This window comes from Phycodurus eques, chromosome 14, assembly GCF_024500275.1.
Source record: "Phycodurus eques isolate BA_2022a chromosome 14, UOR_Pequ_1.1, whole genome shotgun sequence".
Classification (NCBI taxonomy): Eukaryota; Metazoa; Chordata; class Actinopteri; order Syngnathiformes; family Syngnathidae; genus Phycodurus; species Phycodurus eques.
In genome coordinates this window covers 15,930,803-15,945,205 of record NC_084538.1, presented here as the reverse complement: position 1 = coordinate 15,945,205, position 14,403 = coordinate 15,930,803, and the positions used below count along the sequence as shown (strand labels likewise).

The 14,403-nt window shown below is 41.3% G+C and overlaps 1 protein-coding gene across 1 annotated transcript; it reads left to right on the top strand.

Moving 5' to 3' along the window:
- The first annotated feature begins 21 nt into the window (after window positions 1–21).
- Window positions 22–12,495, top strand: qpct (glutaminyl-peptide cyclotransferase). Its single transcript, XM_061696340.1, is given in 8 exon segments — window positions 22–391; window positions 3,466–3,612; window positions 5,135–5,164; window positions 5,166–5,417; window positions 7,445–7,612; window positions 10,162–10,261; window positions 11,435–11,551; window positions 11,642–12,495. Coding segments are annotated over 8 exon segments (1,131 nt in total). The 5' UTR covers window positions 22–247; the 3' UTR covers window positions 11,815–12,495.
- The last annotated feature ends 1,908 nt before the right edge of the window (window positions 12,496–14,403 follow it).

Below are 14,403 nucleotides of genomic sequence, written 5' to 3'. Positions count from 1 at the left end.
TGAAACCACGTGGTACACGGGCTGCCTTGCCTGTAATGTCGCTCTTTCACCCACTGCACGCTTTTCGTTCTAAGCTGAAATTGAATGTCTTTACTTTTGTCGTCGTTTATATGTCGTATTCTCCATTAAATCATTTTATCTTATGAGTTAATCGGAAAGGGGGAAACGAACGTACGCGGAGCACCAGGCACTCGCGCGCGCGCACGCGCGCAGCGGATAATTGCGAGCGCTCCCTGCTGCCTTCCACATGATCTTGAAGTGTGTGCGGCTGAGAGAGAAAGAGAAAGCCGCAGAAAAGATGGCCGAGCCTATAATGCGTTTTTTGGCCACTTTTGCCATCTGGTTAACATTCATCCACTGCTCTAATGGAAACCCGTGGACGCAAGAAAAGGTAAGTCAATTAAATCTGCTGCCACAACTACACTTAAATACAGTGAGTGCCTCTGGAAACTTGTAGTGATATTGTCATCAGTCAGTGGGTAGCAAAGCAATCTTAAATCATCAACACTGTAGAACGTATTTCCGAAACTAGTTTTTCTTTAGGTTAAATATAACACCACCCTCAGTAATCGATTTTGTTTTATTGAGTTTGAGATGTTTTATAATAACTCACTGTAAACTAGAGTGGCTCTTCTAAGCCTGTTCAAATAAATGACACCTTATTTTATTTATTGGTTGAATTTTCGAAATGCATTGGACTTAGTAATTGTAACGCAATACATCTATAAATTATCATTATTGTTATTGTTATTTAAATGTAGGGATTACGGGGGGAAAGGAGTGCCAAATCAATGTGTCACCGGAGTGTTTAACATTTGATGCTAATACATGCTATTAATTATTATTAATTGGGCTGTACTGCACAATTCTTTTGAGATGTAGGAGCTACCTGATTATGCATCGACATTCTTGCTTCTCGTCTTCTTCTCTCGGTTTAAGGCTGCGTGTCGTTGCTATGGCATCACTGTCATCATCATTGATCTTCCAATTGCAAGGCCTTGGTATTTATAGATTTCAAGTGGACCCCAATTTAACCCTCTCTGGGTTCGGTGAGCCCTGGTACTTTGCACGGTAATGTTGTCGAGTATGCAACCACGTAATAATACTGTACATTGCATTGTATGCTACGCTGTAATTACTAGACTGAACCAGGACTTTCCATAGTACAAACTGGTTTTCGGACACAGCTAGGAAAGAACGTAACTTCGAAGACCAAACAATGAAGAAGCAATTCTGATGTGCATGTCACGCTGTCATTATGATGAAACATTTTAGATGAATGTGGACAGTAGTGTTTCCCAACCTTTACTAAGCCGATTAATGCAAATATTTTACATTAGAAAAGTCTCACAGCACACCATTAAACAAATATATCACAAAAAGTATACACAGTATACTGGAGTGAAATAATGATGATCATGTCTCAATTTACTAACACGTTTACTTGATGATCAATCTTGTCCTGTTTAATTGAACACAGCTGATATGCTTGCAGAAATTGTAAGATTCACACAGAGATCTTAAATGATAATTTAAGAAGAAAGTTAGATAATTTCCTATGGCACACTAATGTGCCGCAGCAGAGTGGTTGGGAATTACTGGTGTACTGTGTGAAACATGATTGTATATTGTTGATGATTTTTGTGTTTAGACTTTTTTTTTTTTTAACTTTTGAACCTGAAAAGGGAAAGAAAGTTAGGCACTACTCTTAACTGTGTATTAGATGTTCTTTGTTCTTGATATTAGCATGGAAATTATCTAATTTCAGTGGCACGGTAACCGACTGGTTAACACATCTGCCTCACAGTTCTGAGGACCCGGGTTCAAATCCGGCCTCGCCTGTGTGGGTTTCCTCCCACATCCTAAAAACATGCATGGTAGGTTGATTGACGACTCTAAATTGTCTGTAGTTGTGAATGCGAATGGTTGTTTGTTTATATGTGCCCTCCAATTGGCTGGCGACCAGTTTAGGGTGTACCCCACCTCTCGCCCAAAGATAGCTGGGAGAGGCTCCAGCACGCCCGCAACCCCAGTGAGGATAAGCGGTACGGAAAACGGATGAATGAATGAATAATCTAATTTCTCCTGAATTAGTTATTAGTATGAAAATAATATAATTTCTACCGCATTATATGACCAGGGGGAAATACTGGAGAAGGTGAAACAGTCTATAACAGATGGACTGTCTTTGGCTTGCTCGGTTTTTAATGTGTGTTTCCAAGACAACCACACTTCTCTGCAGTCTGAACTTTGAGACCAATTTCAAGAGAACCACTGAAATAAGAGGATCAATGTTTACTGAACCCGTGATTGTATTTTAGGAATCACAAAACAAACATGAACAACCTTGCATAGATACTGATAAACTAATTCTATTTTAGCGTTAGTCTGGCACTCAACAGCCACAACTTTAGGTATGCCTACACAATTCAAAGTCAAGATTTGGATTTGAATTACATTTATTATTATAATGATTTCCGCAGTGGAGTAGCACAGCACTGATTCACAATGGGAGCTGCTTCTAAATTTTTTGTATTTCTTATTTACTGTACCTACAGTATATGAGAAGTCAGTGACTCTTCCACACTACTGCTGAAATAAAATGTTTAAAAAATAATAATAATGGCAGCACGCTGGCCGACTGGTTAGCACGTCTGACTCCCAGTTCTGAGGCCCGGGGTTCAAATCCGGCCTCGCCTGTGTGGAGTTTGCATGTTCTCCCCGTGCCTGCGTGGGTTTTCTCCGGGTACTGCGGTTTCCTCCCACATACCCAAAACATGGTAGGTCAATTGAAGACTCTAAACTGCCCGTAGGTGCGAATGGTGTTTGTTTATATGTGACCTGCGATTGGCTGGCGACCAGTTCAGGGTGTACCCCGGCTCTCGCCCGGACTCAGCTGGGATAGGCTCCAGCACGCCCGCGACCCTCATCAGGATAAGCGGTACGGAAGATAATAATCATAATCATACATGAATAAAATTAGTCACTCTATGACAGTGCCAATCAAAACTGATCATTCTTATCTTTGTAAAGGCAGAATATTCATGACCGTTGTATACGGTGAGTATCTTTATGTTTGACTGATTTGTAGGCTTTTGGCTTTGTATTCACTGTCCTTTCACAGGTATCTACTGTGATTGAATTTTGTGCTGCAGACTTACCCGTAATTGTTTCTCCCAGTATGATCAACAACTGTTTCATGCGCTGCCCAAATTTTTGCTCAGTCAGTTTATGTAGCAGTACCTCATAGTACTTTCTGTTCTAGTGAATATGCTCTATACCTAGCCATTTAAAAGTAATTCCATCTTGAAACCAGAGGACGCAGTGCAAGGGCTCACACTTTGACACCTTTGAACACATTGTTTTACAAACAACATGTTAATCAATCTAAGGTCTGCAGGTGACTGACAGGCTGATATCAAGACAGAACTAACATAAACAAAAAAACTCTCTGCTCTTGTTTAGTTACAGCACCGAGCAGTCACACTTACATCCAATGAGATCCAGACAGCTTTGTCACACACAGACGTGTCACAGATGTGGCAGAGGGACTTGAGGCCATTACTTGTGACTAGGTATCCAGGCTCTACAGGCAGCCAGGCTGTGCAGCAGGTGAGTTTGCTCATCTAAGCTATGACAACAATGGAAACATATCCTCCAATGAACAATGAATCTGAACAATGATGCCTACAGAACCACTGTTTTGGTTCTACTGGAACTCAATGCTGCATTTGACATATTTGACATTGTGATTGACAGACCGTGGGTGGAACTTACTGGCACTGTGCTGAACTGGTTCAATATAAGATTGTGACTTCTTGGTTGCAGTTCTTGATAATGAGTCTGAGCGAAGAAAGATCACATGCGGGGTACCCCAAGGGTCCATTCTTGGGCTACTTCTATGCAACACCGACATGCTGCCTCTAATTTAGCTCATGGAATATCACAAAATGTCTGATCAGACTTATGCAGATGACACACAGATCTACTGTACATCTCAGTGTTACCACACAACCTCAACCCTTTGCTCTCTCTGACTGAGTGTATCTATCACGTCAATGAGTGCATGAGCAAAAATGTTCTCCAGCTCAATGCAGAAAAGACAGAAGTTATTGTTTATGGCCCCAAACCTGAAAGGTTAAAGGTCAATGCTCAACTTGACTCAGTGTCATTGGCAGCCACAAATCATGTGAGAAATGTGAAAAGCCACCTATAAGCTGTGCCAAAGTCTCCTTGTTACCACCGAAAGAAAAGATATTTCATCCAAACAGAAATGGGGTTCACACTATTGTAATGGGGTTTTTACTGGTTTGAACAAAAAATCAACCAGACAGATGCAACTGGTCCAGTTTGCGGCTGCTCGAGTACTTACCGGTAGCAAGAAACTGGACCACATCACACCGGTCCTAAAATTTGAATCCAGGCTTCCTGGGAGTCAAAGAATATATAGAAGTCTCACTGTGGGTCTAAAAGGCTGGGAATGCTTTTGGATCTAAACATATTCAAGACCTTTTACTTCCCCGTGAGACTTGTCAGGTGCAGAATTGTTGAGTGTTTCCAAAACCAGAACTAAACAACGTGAAGCAAAGCTCGGTTTCTATGCTCCTTAACCGTGGAACAAACTTCCTGAACAATTCAGATCCGCTCAAACTGTCTTTACATTTAAATCTGGTCTGAAAACTTTATTGTTTACTGCTGCTTTTTCATGAATCAAAATTATTATTTTTATTATCTTTTCATTTATCCTGCTTTAATATTGTTTATTTTCATCCTCCAGTTTTATCGCATTTTAAATTTATTTGCCCCTGGTAAGCACTATAGATTTGCCTTGTGCTATACAAATAAATTGCCTCGCCCAAATAACAATGTGAATATAGGACTCATTCCTGTGCAGTTGCCTTCCTGCACGGTCTGACCGTACAGTCATTTGCCAGCATTTCAGCCACTGTTCACACAATCATTGGGCAGTCTAGGGATTTCGATTTTATCTGTACAGTATCTATATTTCGATCTATGCCCTGTAAAAGGGCCAAACATGGATAACAGATATACAACAAAACAAACAGGTCACTTCAGCTAAGGTATGAAGAAGCTAAGATTGACTACTCTAACATTATGTATTCATTTATTTCAGCATATTAAAACAACGCTGGGTTCCCTTGGTAGCAAGCTGGGAAGTGACAGAGGATAGATTCAGTTCAGACACACCTTATGGGCCACTCCCCTTCACCAACCTCATTGCCACCCTCAACCCATCAGCCAAGCGCCGCCTGGTCCTGGCCTGTCACTATGACTCCAAGTACTACCCTCAACAATGGCACGGTAGGGATTTTCTGGGGGCCACCGATTCCGCTGTGCCCTGCGCCATGATGCTGGAGCTGGCACGAGCCCTCGATGGAGAGCTGAAAAACCAAAAGGTACAATATGTGGCTAGCATGTGACTTAAAGAGGCAACATAAAATAAGATCAATTTGTAAGAACAGTTTGGATAAAGGCCATATTCTTTTCTTTCAAAACTGTTCCCCAGTGCACAAAGCAATATCCATAATTGCATGGTTGGTTGATTCTAGGGTGGAAGAACTTGACCTCTAAGATACCACAGGAATGAACTAGCACAAACATTGTGAGCCAGGCCTCTGCCCCTTGAAGAAATTGACAAAAATCTCCACAGACACACACTAAATGTAGAGTGGAAGCTGCTATAGCTGCAAATACATACAGTGGCTTGTAAATCTCTTGAACTTTTCCATATTTTGTCAATTTCCAATTCCAAACATGAATGTGTTTTCTTGGGATTTCATGTGAAAGACCAACTTAAAGTGGCACATAATTGTGATATGGAAGGAAACAATTTTATTTTTTTCAAATCAAAATCAGAAAAAGGTGGTGTCCAATGCAAAACAAAGTGTTCAGACCCTCTTAGTCAAATACTGTACCTAGGGGGGGGGGGGGGGGGGGTCAAGCGCCTTTTTTGACCTCCAGTGGTCAATATTGAGCCTTTAAACAAATCATTACAGGCTCTTGTTCCGCTCAACTTCAGTGAGAAATGTGTGAAAATCCGTTTTTCGTACAGTACTGTATTAATGTGTACGTTTTTGTATGTAACGATTGTGTATCGAAGAGTACAGTAGTGGTTGCAGCAGCTTCACTGATGTACAAAACAAATTTCCCCGAGGGGTCAATAAAGGTTATCCTGCTTCTTGTCCAGCCTATTAGTTTAGGTGGGCGGCTATTTCTCGGTTGGTTTGCCATGCTTTTTTCATTTTTGAATGATGGATTGAGTGCTCTGTGAGATGCTCAAAACTTGAGATATTTTTGTATCACTGTATCCTGCTTCAAATGTCTCCAGAGCTTTATCCCTGACCTGCCTGGTGTGTTTCCTGGCTTCATGTTTCTGTTTGTTCACTAATGACTATTGTTCTCCAGCAAACCTCTGAGGTCTTCACAGGACAGCTGTATTTATACGGATGTTAGATTATACACAGCCTTTATTTACCAATTAGGTGAATTCTGAAGACAATTGTTTGCACTGGATTTTATGTAAGGGTATCGGAGTAAAGGGGGTAGAATACTGTACTTTTGAATGATGGACAGTCCACTTCACTATTATGCGAATCTTTGTGTTGGTCTATCACAAGAAATGCCAATAACATACATTTACGTTTGTGGTTGTAATGTAAAAAAAAATGTGGAAAAGTTCAAGGGGTATGAATATGGTTGCTGTACCGTACATAGTCAAACCACAGCACTGACGAAGAGCAACAACACTTAGCATTCATGTTGCCTACTGCTTTGCCCTTTGCTTCACCTTTCTACTGGATGAACAGGGATAGGTCCAGTGACAGCCAGAGATCAGCCACCGTATGTGTTTATCGGGTTAAGATGTCCATCAGAAAGGACCACGGGGAAGTGGAATTCCGTTGAATGCAAATGAATTTGCTTCCAGATAAGAAGCGTAAAATAGATTATTATTTGGTAAATCTAAAGGGGGGAGGGGAGATGATGAAATTATAAATTATAAACAAGACAACCCCAATTTAGATCATCACCAAATTGTCCCGATTTGAAAAAACAAACAAAAAAACAATTATGTGTTATGCTTGAGTCTTATCATTAACAATAATGTCATTTAACAAACACACAAACCAACGACAATACAATTCATCCTTCTTGGTGGACGAAAGATTGTTTGGAATGCAACGTGGTGATGGAAATCTATCCTTCCGCTCCACTGTGGCTCCTTCCGTCCCTTCCTGTTTATGCAATCATTGGGCTTTGGGTTTATCTTGTTTTGCATAGTAGCAACAACAACAAGGACATACATACCCTCTGGGTTTTTTTCAGGGCCAAAACGGAAAAGGATATCTCCACAAGAGGGCAGCAAACCGTTCAGAATACATAGTGCTGCTGTAAATAACCGCGCTGTCGCTCTCTCCCCCTGTAGGCCTCCATCCCCAACCTGACCTTGCAATTGATTTTCTTCGATGGAGAGGAAGCTCTCTTCCGCTGGACCTCTCTTGACTCTTTGTATGGCTCTCGTCACTTAGCACAGAAGATGGAAAACACCCCGCATCCTCCAGAAGACACAGACACCAATCAACTGGATGGCATAGTACGTCTCACCTCACCGCGTCTGTAACGCTAACTTTACACGTGCACACATGCACAGACACACGCACAATCTTACAATGACTATTTAGAGTCTACACACCCTTCTCAGATTATGTGATATAAAAACAATGAGACCAAGATAAAGCATTTCAAAACTTTTCCCACCAATAACGTGACCTATAACCTGTACAATGCAATTGCAATTTGACTGAAATAAACTCCGATAAGGTGGTTGTACAAGTGTGCACACCCTCTTATAACTGGGGATGTGGCTGTGTGTTTGAAATGAACAAATCAAACTCGTGTTAAGTGGGAGTTGCCACCATATAAAGCGCCTCTGTTTAACTCCAAATAAATGTCAGATGTTTTAGTAGGCTTCGTGTTGTTCCATGTTTTCTTTCTTTCGAGCAGAAGCCTGAAGGTTTTGTACCAACTCTGACTGGTATTTGGAACTGTTCATAATTCATTTTCAACTTGGAGATAATTATCCACTGTTCAGCCTTGGTTGCATTGGACCATACATTTTCCCACATGCGTATGAAAGTGTTTTTACAAAATTTTGAAAACCAAGATTCAACTTTTTGCCATAATTCCATAAAGTATGTGTTATACCTACAGTAAGGCATGGTGGTGGCACGATCATGCTTTGGGGCTTTTTTTTTTCAGGTGTATCTGGGGGCCTTAGTCAAGGTGGAAGGACTTATCTATGTATATAATCATTTGTGGTTAATCAGAGGCACTGTAAATCGTAGCAGGTGTGTGCTGACTCCCATTTAACATACGTTTGAATGTGATTGCTTGATTATAAAACTCAAAAATATATATTTTTTTAATTTCAATTGAGTTGTACAGGGGCGACACGGTGAACAGCTGGTTAGGACTTCTGCCTCACAGTTCTGAGGACCTGGGTTCAAATCCGGCCTCGCCTGTGTGTAGTTTGCATGTTCACCCCGTGCCTGTGTGGGTTTTGTCTGGGCGCTCCAGTTTCCTCCCACATTCCTAAAACATGCATGGTAGGTTAATTGAAGAATCTACATTGGAATTGGCAGGCGACCAGCCCAGTGTGTACCCCGCCTCTTGCCCAGAGTCAGCTGGAGCCTTCCAGCACGCCGGCGACCCTTGTGAGGATAAGTGGTATGGAAAATTAATTAATGAGTTCACATTAATGGTGAAAAAAATATGAAGGTGATTTAGCTTGGTTTAATTTTTTTATGTCACAAAAGTCTGGCATTTGAACAGGAGTGTATAGAGTTTTATACCCACTGTACAAGTGCATGCATGTGTACAGATTACAGTGTGGACAAATGAAGTGAGGTGAGGGTGTGTACAGAGGAGCAAAAACGTATTTAGTCAGTCACCAATTGTTCAAGTTCCCCCCACTTATAAAGATGAGAGAGGCCTGCAATTTTCCTCATAGGTATACCTCACCTATGATAGACAAAATGAGAAAAAAAATATCCAGAAAATCACCTTGACTGATTTTTTAAAATAATTTATTCGTAAATTATGGTGGAAAATATTTGGTTAATAACACAAATGCATCTCAACACTTTGTTATGTACCCTTTGTTGGCAATGACGGAGGTCAAACGTTTTCTGGAAGTCTTCACAAGGTTTTCACACACTTGCTGGTATTTTGGCCCATTCTTCCATGCATCTAAATTTGCAACAAAATGCTCCTCTAGAGCAGTGATTTTCTGGGGCTGTCGCTGGATAACACAGACTTTTCAACTCCCTTCAAAGATTTTCTATGGTGTTGATATCTATATATCAAATCCAGCAATTGAAATCATGGACATTTTTTTATTCAAAGGGAAAGCAATATAAATGTCATGATACTAATCGTATCAGCTTAGACTGGACCCAAAAGCAGACTGAAGCAGAAGGAGTCGGTTTAGAATGGTTTATTGAGGGTTGGCTCAGGGAAAGGATATCCAAGGAGATGGTGGACCATCGGGACAAGGAGCGAACAAGAAGCGGGGACGTGAGCAGGTGGGGTAGCTTGGCGGCGTGGCTGGAGCGGACAGCGAGGTGGGCGGCACGGAAGAAGCTCTGAAGACGGAGGAGAACACAAGGAGATGAGTACGATTGCAGAACGTCGAGCACTTACTAGTGCAAGAGTCGGCCTGTGTACCACAATAGAGTGTCAATACTCTGGCGATGGCTTCCTGGATCTGGCAGGCTTTAATGCAGGCAGTGATGAGTGTTGATAGAGGACAGGTGCGCAGCAAAGGTGGTGCTGATTGCTGGGGAAGAGAGGGGGGAGAGAGAGAGAGAGAGAGAGAGAGAGAGAGAGGGGGGGGAGGCACAAAGCACCACCCAAGCTCCAAAAAAGGGGGCTGCAGGAAACGACAATAAATGACAATAAAGCCCAAACCAGAGAAATAATATGGAAAAGAATGTTATGGAGGCCTGATAATTTGTTAGTTTCTTTATTCTTCACATGCAGGTCAAGGCTCTGCCTCCCTTGACTGCATGTTCCTGGTGTGTAGAGTTAGAGAGAGCTTGTTTCTCGCACAGTAATTCAGCATTTGTGTTGCTTCTTTTCCAGGATCTATTTGTGTTGTTGGACCTGATCGGGGCCCCAAGTCCACGTTTTGGTAACCAGTTCCCAGAGACAACGCACTGGCTCTCCCGGCTGCAGAACATAGGTAATTGATAATAGCCTCTATGTTTTAATGTTTTTGGTCTCTTCTAACATCCAACAATAAACAATACGAATATGAAATTAGTTAGCCACTCCACAGGTTCAGCCAGAGTCAGAGGCGTGGAGAAACTTGTGGAGTGTGAAAGATTGTCCAGTATGTTTGTGTCCTAAAATTGACTGGCAACCATTCTAGGGTGTACCCTGCCTCTCTGAAGTCAGCGAAGATAGGCTCCACTTCACTGGCGAGTAGTAGTAGTAGTTTTTAACCAGATGCAGTCCTAACTGACATGTTCATTTTCCAAACAGTAAATTGGTCAAAACCGCTGTCTTGCAATTTTCCCAATACTGTACTGCGGGAGAGGACCCAACAGCAGAAACGAGCAAAGCAAGTACACTTATAGGGCATTTGTTTCCTCGCAACAGGCAAAGAGGGGGGAACGGCGCCCAGGTAGGGGGAGCAGGGACTTCGGGTGGACCGTCTCGGCCAGACAAGGGGTTCCACGGGCAGGCGTGAAGGGAGTGCGGGTGAGGAACCAGGTGTGGGGGAACTCCGCAGGCAGGCAGGTGTGCAGGCGAGGAGGCAGGCGTTGGGTTACTGGGTGACAAGAGGGAAAAAGCTGATCAGTGTTTCTTTCAACTTAGTGCGAATAGTTTTGCGAGCGAGATGCGACTGACAGTACGACTACTCAAGGCGATCTTAAGTACACCGTTGATGAAGATTAATTGCACCTTGTCCCGACTCCAACTCCTCTCTCCATACCTGCACATAGACACACCTAGGAACACCCACACCCACGCACACACATACACACACACACACACACACTCCCACAGAAGGCGTTCAGGGTGCTGAGGCAGCAGCCCTGACAACTGTAAAGACAAGAAAAAACAAATGTCAAATGAATGAAACACAATGCAATACAAAATGATTAAACAACATTTTGTTGCAAATTTAGATGCAGCCATACAACCAAGAGTACTATTTGACAATATTTTAGGGCAAACCTCCATTGTACTATTGTAGCAAGTTCTGACAGTCTCATGTGCAATTATGATGACATGACGTACATACAACAATAACTTTCCCCACGGTAATGTAATCTCATTTTACATTGTAATAATTAACAAATGGTCTAAAAGTGTACACTGACATGCTGATTTTACTGCATATTGTCAGAAAAACGTCTCCACTCCACGAATCAACTTCAAAATCATCCTTACGATGTGGAATATTTCTGGCCAGATCGACCTATTGCCCACATTCAAGATGATCATTTGCCGTTCCTAAGCAGAGGTATACACTACAGATTGTTCGCTACTGAAATATGTTGGCTCGTATGGTTAATGTCTGATGACGAACCGCTGTTCTTGGCTTCTTTGTCAGGTGTCCGCATCCTCCACCTTATTCCCTCTCCTTTCCCCGTCGTGTGGCACACATTTGATGATAATGAGCAGAACCTGGACCGCTCCACTATTGAGAACCTCAACAAGATTTTGCAGATCTTTGTTCTGGAGTACCTCAATGCCCGACCTGCCATTACCACAAGTACCCCGTAAAGACACTATTGTACATCTTTTTTCAATAATGCAAATTTCTTAACTTATTGAAATGTAAGGTTAAAATGTAACCCCTGACTACAGAAAAAGGTCCATTTTGTTTACAAATGTAGACATGAACTCCTACTGGCTTATGTGAGTTTGAGCCCAAAATCCCAAGCAGAATCACACATTTCTGTTAGGACACATCATATTGTGAAAGCAAATCTATTATCTATCGATGTAAATACTGTATATCATACATTTGAGGCTCAAATTCAATTTAAATTTGAATTTTCTCATCTCTTTTGAAAAGTAGTGAAATACATCAAATACTTTTTAGTCTTGTACAGCACCAATTACTTTTTTTTGTCATGTGACGGACGTCATGTAGCCACGAAGGACACACACACAAATTTGAGTTTGTAGTTTTAGTCTTGTGATATGTGTATGACGATGTAGACTTATGTGTATTGTAACAACATCTTTAGCCCTCCATATCCTGTCTTCTTAGGTAGCAAAATGAATAGCATCCTATGCTGGTGTACTTCATTTGCCTGCCTTTTGTTTGTAATTATTAGTCTGATCTTGATCTACTCTAATGGAAAATACCAGCACTCTACTTTCTGTATCATGGGTCAGAAATAAATGTTTCATCACAATACAAGGAAGTTCATGCAGAGTTGTCTAATCTTGAAGTCTTCTAGTGACCTTTTGTGTGAGGGATTTCAATATATTACACAATATTTTCCAGCCTCAAAAGCAAATAATCTTCCCGTTTTTCATCTAGTGCTCAGATTTTCCCTCTTTCACAGCAGACTATATACCTCACCTCAACAATAGATCCTTGAGTTCCTAAATCTGATCAGGGTGGCCCTTCCCTGAATTCTACTAAGTCCAAATCCCTTCAAACCAGCCCACTCCCACGAAAATTGAGAATGACTCTTTATTACACTTATTACACAGTGCTTTATGATGTTTTGCTACATTCTATCACCATAGTATTTACAGGTTATTAAATCAACATACCTCTGGTCAACTTGGGCTACACCATGTTATTCAGACATTAATATTATTATTATTATTATTATTATCCATCCATTTTCTTTACCGCTTCTCCTCACAAAGGTCATGGGTGTGCTAGAGCCTATCCCAGCTATCTATTTTTCTTCTTATTATTATTATTATTTGTATAGCACCTTTAAAAACACATGTTGACAAAGTGCTTTAATAGACAAGAATAAAACACAGTACACGCCAAACATCACAATCGTATATCACGGGGAAACAAAGCAGAACAAAAAAAACAGTGAAGCCCCAGGCAATGAAGCCCCCAGCAATGCAAGAAGCCAGCTTGAGACCAAGAGGGTAGATGTAAAGGATGAGACGATAGATAGGTAGGTAGATCTAAAACCCCATAAAAACAGCAAGATACAAATTCAAAAGAGGATGGGTGTTGCAACAGGGCAATGATCTAAAACACAGAAGCAAATCAGCAACTCTACCTCTCAGTCTAAAGCAGAATTTATAAAGCTTTATATGTGAAAATAATTATACAATGTGGGGGGGGGGGGGGCTTTAATAGCAAAATGTATGCAGTACCCAATAAAGCAGTGAATGAACACACCTCTAATGCTGATTGTGCATGTGATCTGCGTGTTTTATGTGTTCGAGCCCATGTAAAACACTGTAACCAAAACTAGAGCTGCTCGTACTCATCTCACCATTAGTGGAAGCACACACAAAGAGAAATATTTTCATTATTTAAACCAACAAACTGATAATTGTAGGTGTGCAAAAATATGTGAACCTTCAGCTGCTTTGGTTAAATCCACCAGTTAAGAGACACAGCAGGCTAAACCTTTGGGTGGTTAGTCAATCATTTAGGCAGACCTATGAAATAAGACCTCATTGGGAAAGGTTTTGGCCCGCACTACTTAATACAGATGAAAGCAACCAAATCAAATGTGGTCCCATACAAATCAACAAAAGCAAGAGCAAAGGAGGTGAAGAATTATAGAAGAATGAAGAATATTTATTGACAGCCCATCCATCTGGGGAGGGCTCTCAGACCATTCTCGAAAGATTCCACTGTAAGACAAATCATTTACAAATGGACGGTCTCCAACATGACAGCAACTCTGCCAAAAGCGGACGCCCGGCAAAACTATCACCGAGAAACACCAGAAGAAGAAGAAAAAAAAAAGGTAAAGCCTTTCCCAAGACCGTTTTTTCACTGCAGGACGGTTGACTCCCAGCAGAGGGAAGCAGTGAACTACTTCCATTTTCCATGGAGGTACTTGCGTCTAGAGGATATTTTTGAGAAATACAAAATATAAACGATCATAAGCATAGACAATTACACGTATTTTACACTTGCTCTGTAGAATAACTCTGCTCATTAAGAATAATTACGCAACGTGTGGAATAATTGCGTTCACAGTATTGCAAAATGGAAGAGACAGAACAAGTTGAGCACGCCTCCTGTTTTCAAATCAGGCCGGTGAATGAAAACGCAAATAAACGTCGCAGCTATGCATTTGAGGCACCTCGTAAACTTCAAATTCTTCACGCTTTCAAATATGCGAATAAACTGATTGCTTATATTAT